This window comes from Pseudophryne corroboree, chromosome 8 (genome assembly GCF_028390025.1).
Source record: "Pseudophryne corroboree isolate aPseCor3 chromosome 8, aPseCor3.hap2, whole genome shotgun sequence".
NCBI lineage: Eukaryota > Metazoa > Chordata > Amphibia > Anura > Myobatrachidae > Pseudophryne > Pseudophryne corroboree.
In genome coordinates, this window is record NC_086451.1 from 98,023,540 (window position 1) to 98,042,578 (window position 19,039).

Below are 19,039 nucleotides of genomic sequence, written 5' to 3' on the forward strand. Positions count from 1 at the left end.
GAGCTTGAGTTTGTTAAAGTGTTTTGTTCTTCCACAGAAAGCTGGCTCATCCTCATCCTCATCCTCGTCTCTGTGTACTCCATCACGTTAAGCAATCCACTGCATCAACTGGCGCATCACTCCACACCACAGGCTCCAAAGTGGCATATTCTGGCTCCTTCTTTGATCCTCTCGGCATCCCCGGAGTCCTCAATTTGCCTCAGGTGAGTATGCTGGTACTGAGAGTAAACAGTGCGGCTCTCATCCTAGGGAGCTTGAGTGTGTTAAAGTGTTTTGTTCTTCCACAGAAAGCTGGCTCATCCTCATCCTCATCTCTGTGTACTCCATCACGTTAAGCAATCCACTGCATCAACTGGCGCATCACTCCACACCACAGGCTCCAAAGTGGCATATTCTGGCTCCTTCTTTGATCCTCTCGGCATCCCCGGAGTCCTCAATTTGCCTCAGGTGAGTATGCTGGTACTGAGAGTAAACAGTGCGGCTCTCATCCGAGGGAGCTTGAGTGTGTTAAAGTGTTTTGTTCTTCCACAGAAAGCTGGCTCATCCTCATCCTCATCTCTGTGTACTCCATCACGTTAAGCAATCCACTGCATCAACTGGCGCATCACTCCACACCACAGGCTCCAAAGTGGCATATTCTGGCTCCTTCTTTGATCCTCTCGGCATCCCCGGAGTCCTCAATTTGCCTCAGGTGAGTATGCTGGTACTGAGAGTAAACAGTGCGGCTCTCATCCGAGGGAGCTTGAGTTTGTTAAAGTGTTTTGTTCTTCCACAGAAAGCTGGCTCATCCTCATCCTCATCCTCGTCTCTGTGTACTCCATCACGTTAAGCAATCCACTGCATCAACTGGCGCATCACTCCACACCACAGGCTCCAAAGTGGCATATTCTGGCTCCTTCTTTGATCCTCTCGGCATCCCCGGAGTCCTCAATTTGCCTCAGGTGAGTATGCTGGTACTGAGAGTAAACAGTGCGGCTCTCATCCTAGGGAGCTTGAGTGTGTTAAAGTGTTTTGTTCTTCCACAGAAAGCTGGCTCATCCTCATCCTCATCTCTGTGTACTCCATCACGTTAAGCAATCCACTGCATCAACTGGCGCATCACTCCACACCACAGGCTCCAAAGTGGCATATTCTGGCTCCTTCTTTGATCCTCTCGGCATCCCCGGAGTCCTCAATTTGCCTCAGGTGAGTATGCTGGTACTGAGAGTAAACAGTGCGGCTCTCATCCGAGGGAGCTTGAGTGTGTTAAAGTGTTTTGTTCTTCCACAGAAAGCTGGCTCATCCTCATCCTCATCTCTGTGTACTCCATCACGTTAAGCAATCCACTGCATCAACTGGCGCATCACTCCACACCACAGGCTCCAAAGTGGCATATTCTGGCTCCTTCTTTGATCCTCTCGGCATCCCCGGAGTCCTCAATTTGCCTCAGGTGAGTATGCTGGTACTGAGAGTAAACAGTGCGGCTCTCATCCGAGGGAGCTTGAGTGTGTTAAAGTGTTTTGTTCTTCCACAGAAAGCTGGCTCATCCTCATCCTCGTCTCTATGTACTCCATCACGTTGACCAACCATTGAACCAACTGTGCATCACTCCACACCACAGGCTCCAAATAAGCATATTGATCCTTCTTTGATCCTCTTGGCTTGAATGACAGGAGACCTCAACTTGTCTCAGGTGAGTTTGCTGGTACGGAGAGTACAGTGGCTCTCATTCTAGGGAGCTTGAGTGTGTTAAGTGTTTTTATTTTTTTTTATTTTTAGAAAACATGCCTACTCTTAAAAGGAAAGTGAAAGAACATGAAAGAAAAACCAAGGAAATAGGCAAAAAATGTTTGAAAATCAATCAAATGTTTTCAGGAAAAAAGAAGGTAGGAAAACATTTACATACACCCATTTTAAACCCCTGTAAGAAAGTGTAACAAATATTTGAATTTAGATTATGATTTTTATTAATTACAGAAAATAAATGCAGCAGAGTTAGATCCTGTACCCAGCACCTCTGATCCTGTACCCAGCACCTCTGATCCTGTACCCAGCACCTCTGATCCTGTACCCACAGATAATCAATGCACTTCCCAAGATAATTCACTGGCCACAGTTAACACAAATTGCAGCAATGTAGATGACTCGGTATCGACGTCATGTAATGTCATTGTTAATGAAAACACCATAGATGTGCATTCTCAATCCTCCATCTCTCTTGCCAACTGTTCTCAGAATTTAGAGTGTGACACCTCACCCCCTATTATTTTGGATGATGACCTATCTGAAGAAAGGTGCTCTTCTAATGAAGATACAGATATAATAAATGACATTGGGGTTAGTGCTTCTCCAAAAAAAAAGTCAAAACATAAAGTTGGTTTCCAAATAAAATGGAAAAGAGAGTTTCCGTGGCTTAGTTGTAAAAAAAATGGTGAAAGAGAATCTCTACTCTGCAAGCTGTGTTTAAAACATCTGTTGAACGACACAAAATACAACAAATCTCCATGGATGAATAGTGGGATGAGCACAGTAAGGCGCGATAAAATTAAGGAGCATTCTGTTTCCGAGATGCACAAGGCAGCAATGCAAACTGAAATAATCGGTTGTAATGCTGAGGCTTCACAGAACAGAAAAAATAGACCAGAGTCAGAGGAATTCAAAGCTGTGGAATGTGCTATGAAGTGCCTGGATTTTCTAATCCAGCATAATATACCACATACAACTGTTTTTAAACCATTTGTTGTTTTCTGTATAGAAGAATTAAAGTCTCCAGTTTTAGCCCCTCTGAACAAATCTAAAAATGCCTCATATACAAGCTACCAAACAATCAACGAATTTGTTAATTCGATGGCCAGTGTTCAAAGAGAGAAAGTTATCTTGTCTTTACAGAAGAGTCCATCATTTTCAGTTATGTCAGATGAAACTACTGATGTCAGCAACAGAAAACACTTGGCAACTGCTGCAAAATATATAAAAGATGGAGAAGTCAGTGTGTCCTTTATTAATGATACAGAAATTCCAGATGGAAAATCAGAAACTATTTTCAATGCTCTTTCACAGACTATAGAAGACTGTGGAGGGTTTGAGAAATTAGTAGGCTTTGGAAGTGACGGCGCCAGTTCAATGGTTGGTCACCGTGATGGAGTAGCAGCCAAACTAAAGGCCAAAAATAATAAGATTATTTCAATACATTGTCACAATCATCGTTTAGCTCTTGCAACAAAAAATACATTTGAATCTTTGAATCCTTTCCTGAAAATGGATGAAGTATTAACAAGTATTTACAAATACTATAAATACAGCTCTGTGAGGAGCAAAACTTTGGAAGAAATACAAAGAGTATTTACTAAATGTAAGGGAACAAAAATAAAAAAGGCTAGCCACACAAGATGGCTATCACATGAAAATGCTATTAATTCAATAAGAATTAATTATCATTCGATCATTGTCGATTTGGAAAATGCTGTTGTAACTGGACAGTCAAGGACTACAAGTGGTGTGAGTGGGCCAACTGCTGAAGGACTTCTCAAACATCTGAAAAATTTTCATTTTTTTCAATTAATTCACTTTCTTTGTGATGTACTGAGCCTGCTTTCCAAATTAGTTTTAATCTTTGAAAGAAGAGATATTGACTTGTCTACAATACACAGCAATGTTTCCATTACGCTTGGTGCTTTGAAAAATTTAAAGCGTAAGCCTGGGGGTCAGTTTTGCAGGAACCTGGAAAATGCTGCAAGAAAAATAGGAATTCAGGCTCCTATAGCAGCAGAAAATTGTAAGTTTGAAGAAGATGCAAGGTGTTTTCTAGATCTATTGGTCCAAAACATTTCAGAGAGGATGCATAATATAGCTATACTTGATCATCTAAGTGTCTTAGATATGAGGCATCTTAATGCAGACAAAGGTGTGGGATTTTATGGTGTGGCCGAAATGGTACAGCTTGCTGATTTTTATCAACTGGACGAAGATCTTCTGTTATCAGAATGGGAAGACTTTAAATCTGTATTCTTACAAACGGAAGAAGAAAATTCTGATAATGAAAGATTGTCCATGGTCAACGTGTACAAGACTTTAGAAAAATCTGAAGACACAATTGGCGTAGCATTTCCTCTAATTCAGAAACTTGTTTCAGTTGGCTGTGTTCTACCACTCTCAACTGCTGAAGTTGAAAGAACTTTTTCGCAAGTTAAATTAATCTTAACAGATCACAGAAACCGTCTCAAGGTGGAAAATGTCAACAGCATATTAGCCATTAAGCTAAATGGCAAGGTAAACTACAGAGAGGCGGTAAAGCACTGGATGAAAAAGCAAAGAAGAATATTTTCTTGTAGACCACACACAGCTGGCCACCGACCACACTCTACAATCAGAAACACCTGTACTGTAGATTGTGAGCAACAACCAAGGACAACGCACATAAACTGACCCACCCAAGCTACTTGGAGCCCAACTTTCCAGTTCAAAAAGGTGAGTACCAAGTAAATGTGGGAGGAGGGAGAGTATTCCTACTTAGAGGTGGTGGAGTGGCCCTAGTATGTCCATAATCCTGTTATCAGAGTCCCTTTTCTGCTGTGTTCTTTAGTTCTTCAAAGCACAAGCCCTTATTTTTGTGTGGAAGAATTGTACGAGACTAAAAATCTATGGTGGTCTTACAATTCTACTCCAAGGAATAAGCTGTGCTTTGAAGAACTAGGAATGCAGTACAAATGGACTCTGATAACATGCAGTCAGTTTATGTTGTATGGTTCTGTTTCAGCTTCAGCACAGCGCCTAAGAGGATATTTACAGCCAGTGACAAGACGGCATCCGCCTGAGCCTGCATAAATAGTTGGACAGCTGTGGCGATTGCTCTTCTTCAGTTACCAAATCTGCACTCAACATTTCAGATGACAACCGAGGACTCTGCACCTGAGCCACCCAAGCTACTTGGAGCCCAACTTTCCAGTTCAAAAAGGTAGAGTACCAAGAAAATGTGGGAGGAGGGAGAGTATTCCTACTTAGAGGTGGTGGAGTGGCCCTAGTATGTCCATAATCCTGTTATCAGAGTCCCTTTTCTGCTGTGTTCTTTAGTTCTTCAAAGCACAAGCCCTTATTTTTGTGGGGAAGAATTGTACGAGACTAAAAATCTATGGTGGTCTTACAATTCTACTCCAAGGAATAAGCTGTGCTTTGAAGAACTAGGAATGCAGTACAAATGGACTCTGATAACATGCAGTCAGTTTATGTTGTATGGTTCTGTTTCAGCTTCAGCACAGCGCCTAAGAGGATATTTACAGCCAGTGACAAGACGGCATCCGCCTGAGCCTGCATAAATAGTTGGACAGCTGTGGCGATTGCTCTTCTTCAGTTACCAAATCTGCACTCAACATTTCAGATGACAACCGAGGACTCTGCACCTGAGCCACCCAAGCTACTTGGAGCCCAACTTTCCAGTTCAAAAAGGTAGAGTACCAAGAAAATGTGGGAGGAGGGAGAGTATTCCTACTTAGAGGTGGTGGAGTGGCCCTAGTATGTCCATAATCCTGTTATCAGAGTCCCTTTTCTGCTGTGTTCTTTAGTTCTTCAAAGCACAAGCCCTTATTTTTGTGGGGAAGAATTGTACGAGACTAAAAATCTATGGTGGTCTTACAATTCTACTCCAAGGAATAAGCTGTGCTTTGAAGAACTAGGAATGCAGTACAAATGGACTCTGATAACATGCAGTCAGTTTATGTTGTATGGTTCTGTTTCAGCTTCAGCACAGCGCCAAAGAGGATATTTACAGCCAGTGACAAGACGGCATCCGCCTGAGCCTGCATAAATAGTTGGACAGCTGTGGCGATTGCTCTTCTTCAGTTACCAAATCTGCACTCAACATTTCAGATGACAACCGAGGACTCTGCACCTGAGCCACCCAAGCTACTTGGAGCCCAACTTTCCAGTTCAAAAAGGTAGAGTACCAAGAAAATGTGGGAGGAGGGAGAGTATTCCTACTTAGAGGTGGTGGAGTGGCCCTAGTATGTCCATAATCCTGTTATCAGAGTCCCTTTTCTGCTGTGTTCTTTAGTTCTTCAAAGCACAAGCCCTTATTTTTGTGGGGAAGAATTGTACGAGACTAAAAATCTATGGTGGTCTTACAATTCTACTCCAAGGAATAAGCTGTGCTTTGAAGAACTAGGAATGCAGTACAAATGGACTCTGATAACATGCAGTCAGTTTATGTTGCATGGTTCTGTTTCAGCTTCAGCACAGCGCCTAAGAGGATATTTACAGCCAGTGACAAGACGGCATCCGCCTGAGCCTGCATAAATAGTTGGACCCTTCTGTTTTGAACAGCTGACACCTACATCTACTCCAGATGACCTGTAGGACGTTTGATCAGCTACCTGCATCCAATCCACATGGTACTATTATTATAACTTGTATAAAATGCTAGGATTAGTGTTTATTTTAGCACCTTCACAACCTGTGCAGTTCCTCCTGCCTGGGGTGTCGTTCTGTACTCTAGTGCTTCTATCACAAGTCTACCACTGAAATAAAGACCAGAGTGATAGAAGCACCAGAGCAGAGGACGACACCCCTGGCAGGAAAGAATAACTGCACAAGTTGTGACAGGTGCAGGATGATAGAACACTGTAGTTGTAATCTATACAGTAGAGCTACATTGGTGATGAATGGACCACAAATACTTTTATTTAACACTCTTCACTTTCAAATCCTTGTCCGCATGTAAAAGGTAAACATTAAATAAAATGGGTGCACAAACAAAAAACCATGAGTCTTTGTACTCATTTTTAGTTAAGACACATGTCTAAGCATTACAGTATGGACATAATCGTGCCCTCCCGAATGAAAAATGTGCCCTCCCGAATGAAAAATGTGCCCTCCCGAATGAAAAATGTGCCCTCCCCGTGATCAGCACCCTGCCCTAAAAAATTCCTAGAGTGAACACTATAAGCGTAGGAATTACTTCTTCCGGAATACCCTTTTCCTTTAGGATCCGGTGTTCAACCGCCATGCCGTCAAACGCAGCCGCGGTAAGTCTTGGAACAGACAGGGCCCCTGTTGTAGCAGGCCCTGTCTGAGCGGTAGAGGCCACGGGTCCTCTGAGAGCATCTCTTGAAGTTCCGGGTACCACGCTCGTCTTGGCCAATCCGTAACCACGAGAATGGTGTTTACTCCTCGCTTTCTTATTATTCTCAATACCTTTGGTATGAGAGGCAGAGGAGGGAACACATAAACCGACTGGTACACCCACGGTGTCACTAGAGCGTCCACAGCTATCGCCTGAGGGTCCCTTGACCTGGCGCAATATCTTTTTAACTTTTTGTTGAGGCGGGACGCCATCATGTCCACCAGTGGTTTTTCCCAACGGTTTACCAGCATCTGGAAGACTTCTGGATGAAGTCCCCACTCTCCCGGGTGGAGGTCGTGTCTGCTGAGGAAGTCTGCTTCCCAGTTGTCCACTCCCGGAATGAACACTGCTGACACATGCTAGTACATGATTCTCCGCCCATCGGAGAATTCTTGTGGCTTCCGCCATTGCCATCCTGCTTCTTGTGCCGCCCTGTCGATTTACATGGGCGACTGCCGTGATGTTGTCTGACTGGATCAGCACCGGCTGGTGTAGGAGCAGGGATTTTGCTTGACTTAGGGCATTGTAGATGGCCCTTAGTTCCAGAATATTTATGTGAAGGGAAGTCTCCTGACTCGACCATAGTCCTTGGAAGTTTCTTCCCTGTGTGACTGCCCCCCAGCCTCGAAGGCTGGCATCCGTGGTCACCAGGACCCAGTCCTGTATGCCGAACCTGCGGCCCTCTAGAAGATGGGCACTCTGCAGCCACCACAGTAGCGACACCCTGGTTCTTGGAGACAGGGTTATCAAGCGATGCATCTGAAGATGCGATCCGGACCACTGGTCCAACAGGTCCCACTGAAAGATTCTGGCATGGAACCTGCCGAAGGGAATTGCTTCGTAAGAAGCCACCATCTTTCCCAGGACCCGCGTGCAGCGATGCACTGATACCTGTTTTGGTTTCAGGAGGTCTCTGACTAGAGATGACAACTCCCTGGCTTTCTCCTCCGGGAGAAACACTTTTTTCTGGACTGTATCCAGAATCATACCCAGGAACAGTAGTCGTGTCGTCGGAACCAGCTGTGACTTTGGGATATTCAGAATCCAGCCGTGCTGGTGCAGCACCTCCTGAGATAGTGCTACTCCCACCAACAACTGTTCCTTGGACCTCGCTTTTATTAGGAGATCGTCCAAGTACGGGATAATTAAAACTCCCTTTTTTCGAAGGAGTATCATCATTTCCGCCATCACCTTGGTAAATACCCTCGGTGCCGTGGACAGTCCAAACGGCAGCGTCTGGAATTGGTAATGGCAATCCTGTACCACAAATCTGAGGTACTCCTGGTGAGGATGGTAAATGGGGACATGCAAGTAAGCATCCTTGATGTCCAGGGATACCATGTAATCCCCCTCGTCCAGGCTCGCAATAACCGCCCTGAGCGATTCCATCTTGAACTTGAATTTTTTTATGTATGTGTTCAAGGATTTCAAATTTAAAATGAGTCTCACCGAACCGTCCGGTTTCGGTACCACAAATAGTGTGGAATAGTAACCCCGGCCTTGTTGAAGTAGGGGTACCTTGATTATCACCTGCTGGGAATACAGCTTGTGAATTGCCGCTAGCACCGCCTCCCTGTCTGAGGGAGCAATCGGCAAGGCAGATTTTAGGAACCGGTGGGGTGGAGACGCCTCGAATTCCAGTTTGTACCCCTGAGATACTATTTGAAGGATCCAGGGATCCACCTGTGAGCGAGCCCACTGATCGCTGAAATTCTTGAGGCAGCCCCCCACCGTACCTGGCTCCGCCTGTGGAGCCCCACCGTCATGCGGCAGACTTGGAAGAAGAAGCGGGGGAGGACTTTTGCTCCTGGGAACCTGCTGTTTGTTGCAGTCTTTTTCCCCTACCTCTGCCTCTGGACAGAAAGGACCCGCCTTTTCCACGCCTGTTTTTCTGGGTCCGAAAGGACTGAACCTGATAAAACGGCGCCTTCTTAGGCTGTGAGGGGACATGGGGTAAAAATGCTGACTTCCCAGACGTTGCTGTGGAAACTAGGTCCGAGAGACCATCCCCAAATAATTCCTCACCCTTATATGGTAACACTTCCATGTGCTTTTTTGAATCTGCATCTCCTGTCCACTGGCGAGTCCATAAGCCTCTCCTAGCAGAAATGGACAATGCACTTACTTTAGATGCCAATCGGCAGAATTCCCTTTGTGCATCTCTCATATATAAGACTGAGTCTTTTATATGGTCTATTGTTAACAGGATCGTGTCTCTGTCTAATGTGTCAATATTTTCTGACAGTTTATCTGACCACGCAGCGGCAGCACTGCACATCCAAGCTGACGCAATAGCTGGCCTAAGTATAATGCCTGTGTGTGTATATACAGACTTCAGGATCGCCTCCTGCTTTCTATCAGCAGGTTCCTTGAGGGCGGCCGTATCCGGAGACGGTAGTGCCACCTTTTTAGACAAACGTGTGAGCGCTTTATCCACTCTAGGGGGTGTTTCCCAACGTGACCTATCCTCTGGCGGGAAAGGGAATGCCATTAGTACCTTCTTAGGAATTACCAATTTTTTATCAGGGAAAGCCCACGCTTCTTCACACACTTCATTTAATTCATCTGATGGGGGAAAAACTACGGGTAGTTTTTTCTCTCCAAACATAATACCCTTTTTAGTGGTACCAGTAGTTATATCAGAAATGTTTAACACCTCTTTCATTGCCTCAATCATACAGTGAATGGCTTTAGTGGGCATCAGGTTTGACTCATCGTCGTCGACACTGGTGTCAGTATCCGTGTCGACATCTGGGTCTGCTTGAGGTAGCGGGCGTTTTAGAGCCCCTGACGACCCATGCGACGCCTGGGCAGGCACGAGCTGAGAAGTCGGCTGTCCCACATTTGGCATGTCGTCGATTTTCTTATATAAGGAGTCTATACGTGCACTCATTACTTTCCATAAGCCCATCCACGCAGGTGTCTGCCCCACAGGGGGTGACATCCCTTCTAAAGGCATCTGCTCCGCCTCCACATCATTATCCTCATCAAACATGTCGACACAGCCGTACCGACACACCGCACACACACAAGGCATGCTCCGAATGAGGACAGGACCCACAAAAGCCCTTTGGGGGGACAGAGTGAGAGTATGCCAGCACACACCAGAGCGCTATATAATGCAGGGACTAACTAAGTTATGTCCCCTATAGCTGCTTTTTATATTATATATGTATTGCGCCCAAATTTAGTGCCCCCCCTCTCTGTTTTTACCCTGTTCTGAAGTGTAGACTGCAGGGGAGAGCCAGGGAGCTTCCTTCCAGCGGATCTGTGAAGGAGAAATGGCGCCAGTGTGTCTGAGGGAGATAGCTCCGCCCCTTTTCCGCGGCCTATTCTCCCGCTTTTTTCTGGATTCTGGCAGGGGAATTTACCACATATATAGCCTCTAGGGCTATATATTGTGGTATTTTTGCCAGCCAAGGTGTTTTTATTGCAGCTCAGGGCGCCCCCCCCCAAGCGCCTTGCACCCTCAGTGACCGGAGTGTGAAGTGTGCATGAGGAGCAATGGCGCACAGCTGCAGTGCTGTGCGCTACCTTGGTGAAGACTGATGTCTTCTGCCGCCGATTTTCTGGACCTTTTCTTGCTTCTGGCTCTGTAAGGGGGACGGCGGCGCGGCTCCGGGACCGAACACCAAGGACTGGGCCTGCGGTCGATCCCTCTGGAGCTAATGGTGTCCAGTAGCCTAAGAAGCCCAATCCGGCTGCAAGCAGGCGAGTTCGGTCTTCTCCCCTTATTCCCTCGCTGCAGTGAGCCTGTTGCCAGCAGGTCTCACTGAAAATAAAAAACCTAAAATTATACTTTCTTTCTAAGGGCTCAGGAGAGCCCCTAGTGTGCATCCAACCTCGGCCGGGCACGAAATCTAACTGAGGCTTGGAGGAGGGTCATAGTGGGAGGAGCCAGTGCACACCAGGTAGTCCTAAATCTTTCTAGAGTGCCCAGCCTCCTTCGGAGCCCGCTATTCCCCATGGTCCTTACGGAGTTCCCAGCATCCACTAGGACGTTAGAGAAACATAACATACACCCACCAGCCATAACACTAAAACCACTGCCTAATATTGTGTATGTCCCCCTCATGCCACCAAAATAGCTTGTGGAGTCCTGTCAAGGTACTGGCTCCACAAGACCTCTGAAAGAGTACTGTGGAATTTGCCACCAAATTGTTAGCAGCAGATCCTTAAAATTCTGTAAGCTGGAGGGTGGGACCTCAATAGTGCAGGCCTGTTTTCCCAGCATATCCCACAGATGCCTGGATTGAGATCTGGGGAATTTGGAGGCTACGTCAACATTTTGAAAGTTTTGGCATGTTCTTCAAACCATTCCTGAACAATTTCTTAAGTGTGGCATGGCCCATTATTCTACTGGAAGAGGCGACTGCCACCAGGGAATACTGTTGGCATGAAGGGGTGTACTTAGGTAGGTGATTAAAGTAACATCCACATGAATGCCAGAATCCAAGGATTCCCAGAACATTGACCAGAGATCCGCCAGCTTGCTTTCTTCCTATAGTGCATCCTGGTGTCACCTCTTTCCCAGGTACACAATGCACACACATCCTGTCATCCACATGATATAAAAGAAAATGTGATTCATCAGACTAGGCCACAGACTTCCATTGCCACATGGTCCAGCTCCGATACTCCTGTGTCCACTGTAGGTGCAGGCTACAATGCACAGTGTGTTCAGACACCTTCCTATCATAGCCAGCAATAATAAGAATTTACTTACCGATAATTCTATTTCTCGGAGTCCGTAGTGGATGCTGGGGTTCCTGAAAGGACCATGGGGAATAGCGGCTCCGCAGGAGACAGGGCACAAAAAGTAAAGCTTTCCGATCAGGTGGTGTGCACTGGCTCCTCCCCCTATGACCCTCCTCCAAGCCTCAGTTAGGTACTGTGCCCGGACGAGCGTACACAATAAGGGAGGAATTTTGAATCCCGGGTAAGACTCATACCAGCCACACCAATCACACCGTACAACTTGTGATCAAACCCAGTTAACAGTATGATAACAGAGGAGCCTCTGAAAGATGGCTTCCTAAACAATAACCCGAATTAGTTAACAATAACTATGTACAATTATTGCAGATAATCCGCACTTGGGATGGGCGCCCAGCATCCACTACGGACTCCGAGAAATAGAATTATCGGTAAGTAAATTCTTATTTTCTCTATCGTCCTAGTGGATGCTGGGGTTCCTGAAAGGACCATGGGGATTATACCAAAGCTCCCAAACGGGCGGGAGAGTGCGGATGACTCTGTAGCACCGACTGAGAGAACTCCAGGTCCTCCTTAGCCAGAGTATCAAGTTTGTAAAATTTTACAAACGTGTTCTCCCCTGACCACGTAGCTGCTCGGCAAAGTTGGAATGCCGAGACCCCTCGGGCAGCCGCCCAAGATGAGCCCACCTTCCTTGTGGAGTGGGCCTTTACAGATTTAGGCTGTGGCAGGCCTGCCACAGAATGTGCAAGTTGGATTGTGCTACAGATCCAACGAGCAATCGTCTGCTTAGACGCAGGAGCACCCATCTTGTTGGGTGCATACAATATAAACAACGAGTCAGATTTTCTGACTCCAGCTGTCCTTGCAATATATATTTTTAATGCTCTGACAACGTCCAGTAACTTGGAGTCCTCCAAGTCACTTGTAGCCGCAGGCACTACAATAGGCTGGTTCAGATGAAATGCTGACACCACCTTAGGGAGAAAATGCGGACGAGTCCGCAGTTCTGCCCTGTCCGAATGGAAAATCAGATATGGGCTTTTGTAAGATAAAGCTGCCAGTTCTGACACTCTCCTGGCCGAAGCCAGGGCTAGTAACATGGTCACTTTCCATGTGAGATATTTTAAATCCACCTTTTTTAGTGGTTCAAACCAATGAGATTTTAGAAATTCCAAAACCACATTGAGATCCCACGGTGCCACTGGAGGCACCACAGGAGGCTGTATATGCAGCACTCCCTTAACAAAAGTCTGGACTTCAGGAACTGAAGCCAATTCTTTTTGAAAGAAAATCGACAGGGCCGAAATTTGAACCTTAATAGATCCCAATTTGAGACCCATAGACAATCCCGATTGCAGGAAATGTAGGAATCGACCCAGTTGAAATTCCTCCGTCGGAGCACTCCGATCCTCGCACCACGCAACATATCTTCGCCAAATGCGGTGATAGTGTTGCACGGTTACTTCCTTCCTTGCTTTAATCAAAGTAGGAATGACTTCTTCCGGCATGCCTTTTTCCTTTAGGATCCGGCGTTCAACCGCCATGCCGTCAAACGCAGCCGCGGTAAGTCTTGAAACAGACAGGGACCCTGCTGAAGCAAGTCCCTCCTTAGAGGTAGAGGCCACGGATCTTCTGTGATCATCTCTTGAAGTTCCGGGTACCAAGTCCTTCTTGGCCAATCCGGAACCACTAGTATCGTTCTTACGCCTCTTTGCCGTATAATTCTCAATACTTTTGGTATGAGAGGCAGAGGAGGAAACACATACACCGACTGGTACACCCAAGGCGTTACCAGCGCGTCCACAGCTATTGCCTGCGGATCTCTTGACCTGGCGCAATACCTGTCCAGTTTTTTGTTGAGGCGAGACGCCATCATGTCCACCATTGGTCTTTCCCAACGGGTTACCAGCATGTGGAAGACTTCCGGATGAAGTCCCCACTCTCCCGGGTGAAGGTCGTGTCTGCTGAGGAAGTCTGCTTCCCAGTTGTCCACTCCCGGGATGAACACTGCTGACAGTGCTATCACATGATTCTCTGCCCAGCGAAGAATCCTTGCAGCTTCTGCCATTGCACTCCTGCTTCTTGTGCCGCCCTGTCTGTTTACATGGGCGACTGCCGTGATGTTGTCCGACTGGATCAACACCGGTTTTCCTTGAAGCAGAGGTTCTGCCTGGCTTAGAGCATTGTAGATTGCTCTTAGTTCCAGAATGTTTATGTGAAGAGACGTTTCCAGGCTCGTCCACACTCCCTGGAAGTTTCTTCCTTGTGTGACTGCTCCCCAGCCTCTCAGGCTGGCGTCCGTGGTCACCAGGATCCAATCCTGTATGCCGAATCTGCGGCCCTCCAATAGATGAGCACTCTGCAACCACCACAGAAGAGATACCCTTGTCCTTGGAGACAGGGTTATCCGCTGGTGCATCTGAAGATGCGACCCTGACCATTTGTCCAACAGATCCCTCTGGAAAATTCGTGCATGGAATCTGCCGAATGGAATTGCTTCGTAAGAAGCCACCATTTTTCCCAGGACTCTTGTGCATTGATGTACAGACACCTTTCCTGGTTTTAGGAGGTTCCTGACAAGCTCGGATAACTCCTTGGCTTTTTCCTCCGGGAGAAAAACCTTTTTCTGAACCGTGTCCAGAATCATCCCTAGGAACAGCAGACGAGTTGTCGGCATTAACTGGGATTTTGGAATATTCAGAATCCAGCCGTGCTGTTTTAGCACTTCTTGAGACAGTGCTAATCCCCTCTCTAGCTGTTCTCTGGACCTTGCCCTTATTAGGAGATCGTCCAAGTATGGGATAATTAATACGCCTTTTCTTCGAAGAAGAATCATCATCTCGGCCATTACCTTTGTAAAGACCCGAGGTGCCGTGGACAATCCGAACGGCAGCGTCTGAAACTGATAGTGACAGTTTTGTACAACGAACCTGAGGTACCCCTGGTGTGAGGGGTAAATTGGAACGTGGAGGTACGCATCCTTGATGTCCAAGGACACCATAGAGTCCCCTTCTTCCAGGTTCGCTATCACTGCTCTGAGTGACTCCATTTTGAACTTGAACTTCTTTATGTACAGGTTCAAGGACTTCAGATTTAGAATAGGTCTTACCGAGCCGTCCGGCTTCGGTACCACAAATAGAGTGGAATAATACCCCTTTCCCTGTTGTAGAAGAGGTACCTTGACTATCACCTGCTGAGAGTACAGCTTGTGAATGGCTTCCAAAACCGTCTCCCTTTCTGAGGGGGACGTTGGTAAAGCAGACTTCAGGAAACGGCGAGGCGGATCTGTCTCTAGTTCCAACCTGTACCCCTGAGATATTATCTGCAGGATCCAGGGATCTACCTGCGAGTGAGCCCACTGCGCGCTGAAATTCTTGAGACGACCGCCCACCGCCCCCGAGTCCGCTTGAGAAGCCCCAGCGTCATGCTGAGGCTTTTGTAGAAGCGGGGGAGGGCTTCTGTTCCTGGGAAGGAGCTGCCTGTTGGTGTCTCTTCCCCCTTCCTCTGCCTCGTGGCAGATATGAATATCCCTTTGCTCTCTTGTTTTTAAAGGAACGAAAGGGCTGCGGTTGAAAAGTCGGTGTCTTTTTCTGTTGGGGAGTAGCTTGAGGTAAAAAGGTGGATTTCCCGGCTGTAGCCGTGGCCACCAAATCTGATAGACCGACTCCAAATAACTCCTCCCCTTTATACGGCAAAACTTCCATATGCCGTTTTGAGTCCGCATCGCCTGACCACTGTCGCGTCCATAAACAACTTCTGGCCGAAATGGACATAGCACTTACCCGTGATGCCAGTGTGCAGATATCCCTCTGTGCATCACGCATATAAAGAAATGCATCCTTTATTTGCTCTAAAGACAGTAAAACATTGTCCCTATCCAGGGTATCAATATTTTCAATCAGGGACTCTGACCAAGCTACTCCAGCACTGCACATCCAGGCTGTCGCTATAGCTGGTCGTAGTATAACACCTGTATGTGTGTATATACTTTTTTGGATATTTTCCATCCTCCTATCTGCTGGATCTTTAAGTGCGGCCGTCTCAGGAGAGGGTAACGCCACTTGTTTAGATAAGCGTGTGAGCGCCTTGTCCACCCTAGGAGGTGTTTCCCAGCGCGCCCTAACCTCTGACGGGAAAGGGTATAAAGCTAATAACTTCTTTGAAATTAGCATCTTTTTATCGGGGGCAACCCACGCTTCATCACATACATCATTTAGTTCTTCTGATTCAGGAAAAACTATAGGTAGTTTTTTCACACCCCACATAATACCCTGTTTAGTGGTACCTGTAGTATCAGCTAAATGTAACGCCTCCTTCATTGCCAAAATCATATAACGTGTGGCCCTACTGGAAAATACGGTTGATTCGTCACCGTCGCCACTGGAATCAGTGCCTGTGTCTGGGTCTGTGTCGACCGACTGAGGCAAAGGGCGTTTTACAGCCCCTGACGGTGTTTGAGGCGCCTGGACAGGCACTAACTGATTGTCCGGCCGTCTCATGTCGTCAAACGACTGCTTTAGCGTGTTGACACTATCCCGTAATTCCATAAATAAAGGCATCCATTCTGGTGTCGACCCCCTAGGAGGTGACATCCCCATATTTGGCAATTGCTCCGCCTCCACACCAATATCGTCCTCATACATGTCGACACACACGTACCGACACACAGCAGACACACAGGGAATGCTCTTAACGAAGACAGGACCCCACTAGCCCTTTGGGGAGACAGAGGGAGAGTTTGCCAGCACACACCAAAAGCGCTATATATGACAGGGATAGCCTTATAATAAGTGCTCCCTGTATAGCTGCTTTTATAATATAATTTTTGCCACTATTTTGCCCCCCCTCTCTTGTTTTACCCTGTTTCTGTAGTGCAGTGCAGGGGAGAGACCTGGGAGCCGTCCTGACCAGCGGAGCTGTGTAAGGAAAATGGCGCTGTGTGCTGAGGAGATAGGCCCCGCCCCTTTTCCGGCGGGCTCGTCTCCCGCTCTTTAGTGTATTCTGGCAGGGGTTAAATATCTCCATATAGCCCCCGGAGGCTATATGTGAGGTATTTTTTAGCCAAATAGGTTTTCATTTGCCTCCCAGGGCGCTCCCCTCCCAGCGCCCTGCACCCTCAGTGACTGCCGTGTGAAGTGTGCTGAAAGGAAAATGGCGCACAGCTGCAGTGCTGTGCGCTACCTTTAGAAGACTGAGGAGTCTTCTGCCGCCGATTCTGGACCTCTTCATGTTTCAGCATCTGCAAGGGGGCCGGCGGCGAGGCTCCGGTGACCATCCAGGCTGTACCTGTGATCGTCCCTCTGGAGCTGATGTCCAGTAGCCAAGAATCCAATCCATCCTGCACGCAGGTGAGTTCACTTCTTCTCCCCTAAGTCCCTCGTTGCAGTGATCCTGTTGCCAGCAGGACTCACTGTAAAATAAAAAACCTAAGCTAAACTTTCTCTAAGCAGCTCTTTAGGAGAGCCACCTAGATTGCACCCTTCTCGACCGGGCACAAAAATCTAACTGAGGCTTGGAGGAGGGTCATAGGGGGAGGAGCCAGTGCACACCACCTGATCGGAAAGCTTTACTTTTTGTGCCCTGTCTCCTGCGGAGCCGCTATTCCCCATGGTCCTTTCAGGAACCCCAGCATCCACTAGGACGATAGAGAAAACTCTTTAAGCAATTTGTGCTACAGTGGATTTTCTGTGGGATCAGACCAGACGGGCAGGCCTTTAATCCCCATGCGCATCAATGAGCCTTGGGTACCCATGACCCTGTCCCCATTTGTCCTTCCTTGGGCCACTATTGGTAGGCACTAACCACTGCATACCGGGAATACCCCATAAGACCTGCTCTGACCCAGTAGTCTACTCATCACAATTTGGCCCTTGTAAAAGTCGCCCATATCCTCATGCTTTCCCATTTTTCCTGCTTCCAACATATCAAATTATAGACAAGAGTGTTCATTTGCTGCCTAATATATCCCGCTCCTTGACTGCAACAAGATAAATTAATGATAATCACTTCACCTATCAGTGGTTTTAAAGTTATGGCTAGTGGGTATATATATATATATATATATATATATATATATATATATATATATATATATAAGGGTGTGGTATGCGTGACCGCCGGTCAGCATACCGATGGCGGTGTCTCTGCAGCGGAATGCTGGCAGGGGGGAGTGAGTGCAACAAGCCCCTTGGGGGCTCGGTGGCGACCTGCGTTCACCACGGGTTCTATTCCCACTCTATGGGTGTCATGGACACCCACGAGTGGGAATAGACCCTGTTGGTTGGCATGCCGACCACACACACACGTGTGTGTGTGTGTGTGTGTCATATATATATATATATATATATATATATATACACACACACACACACACACACATATATATATATATATATATATATATATATAGTGTATTAGTGTAATTGGCGCCATGGGGTTGTTATAACACCCCTATTTTTGTGACAGAATGACCGAATGTCAAATAAAATCTTGTTTAGGAAAACAAACAATATGTTCCAATATGCAAAATTTATTCAAATTTATAAAAGATCATCTGATACTGTATTGATAAAACTGTCCATAAAACATTTCAACCACCACTAACATCCAGTGGTGGTCCACATAAGAGCAGATGTACAAATATTTCTTTTGCAAACTCCTCCTTCAAGGATTGTAAGTTGGAGGTCAGATCACAACAAATTTGATAACCCAGAAAGAGGTTTTTTCTGTTATTTATATTATCTAGCTATATATATATATATATATATATATATATATATATATATATATCTATATTAAATACCATAGGTATAATTCCACAAACCCAAAAGTGGTGCATTTGTGTCTGCCAAGTTGTCCATTTGGTCACTTCGAAATGACAACTTAATTGAGAGAGATGCAGGAGAGGATATTGGGCTTACGTGGGTAAAAGGAACATGGTTAATTTTTTTAAGTGCTTTATGATTTCCCTCATTGGGGGGCAGTTCCCATAAGGCAGCATACCAATAAAACAGTGGTTCTCAAACTGTGTGCCGGTGCACCCTGGGGTGCCTCAGTGCACTTACAGGGGTGCCAAGGAATGGTGGTCCAGGACCAATTCAAACTAGTTATGGTCAATGTAATAGGCAAAACCAGTGCTGGTGGCTGTCAAATCATAAAATATGTGCACAAACAGAAGCAAATCTCACCGTCACCATACAACTGAACCTAAGGATGACATATAAACAC

General features: G+C 46.4%; 2 protein-coding genes across 3 annotated transcripts in view; one reads left to right on the forward strand and one right to left on the reverse strand.

Moving 5' to 3' along the window:
• MAPKAP1 (MAPK associated protein 1) overlaps positions 1-19,039 on the reverse strand; it is a 318,576-nt gene that overhangs the window by 227,415 nt on the left and 72,122 nt on the right. The gene's annotated exons all lie outside the window — the stretch shown is intronic.
• On the forward strand, positions 1,514-6,327 carry LOC134948012 (zinc finger protein 862-like). Its single transcript, XM_063935779.1, has 4 exons — positions 1,514-1,672; positions 1,759-1,865; positions 1,957-4,248; positions 6,295-6,327. The coding sequence occupies exons 2-4, from the start codon at positions 1,764-1,766 to the stop codon at positions 6,325-6,327; spliced, it is 2,427 nt and encodes an 808-aa protein (XP_063791849.1). The 5' UTR covers positions 1,514-1,672; positions 1,759-1,763.

Bases quoted from the DNA above. Each gene is read 5' to 3' on its own strand.
- LOC134948012 (XM_063935779.1), top strand. From the start codon at position 1,764: ATGCCTACTCTTAAAAGGAAAGTGAAAGAACATGAAAGAAAAACCAAG. The intron at 1,866-1,956 runs GTAGGAAAACAT...TATTAATTACAG, and splicing joins TGTTTTCAGGAAAAAAGAAG to AAAATAAATGCAGCAGAGTT. The intron at 4,249-6,294 runs GTAAACTACAGA...TGTTTTGAACAG, and splicing joins CCATTAAGCTAAATGGCAAG to CTGACACCTACATCTACTCC.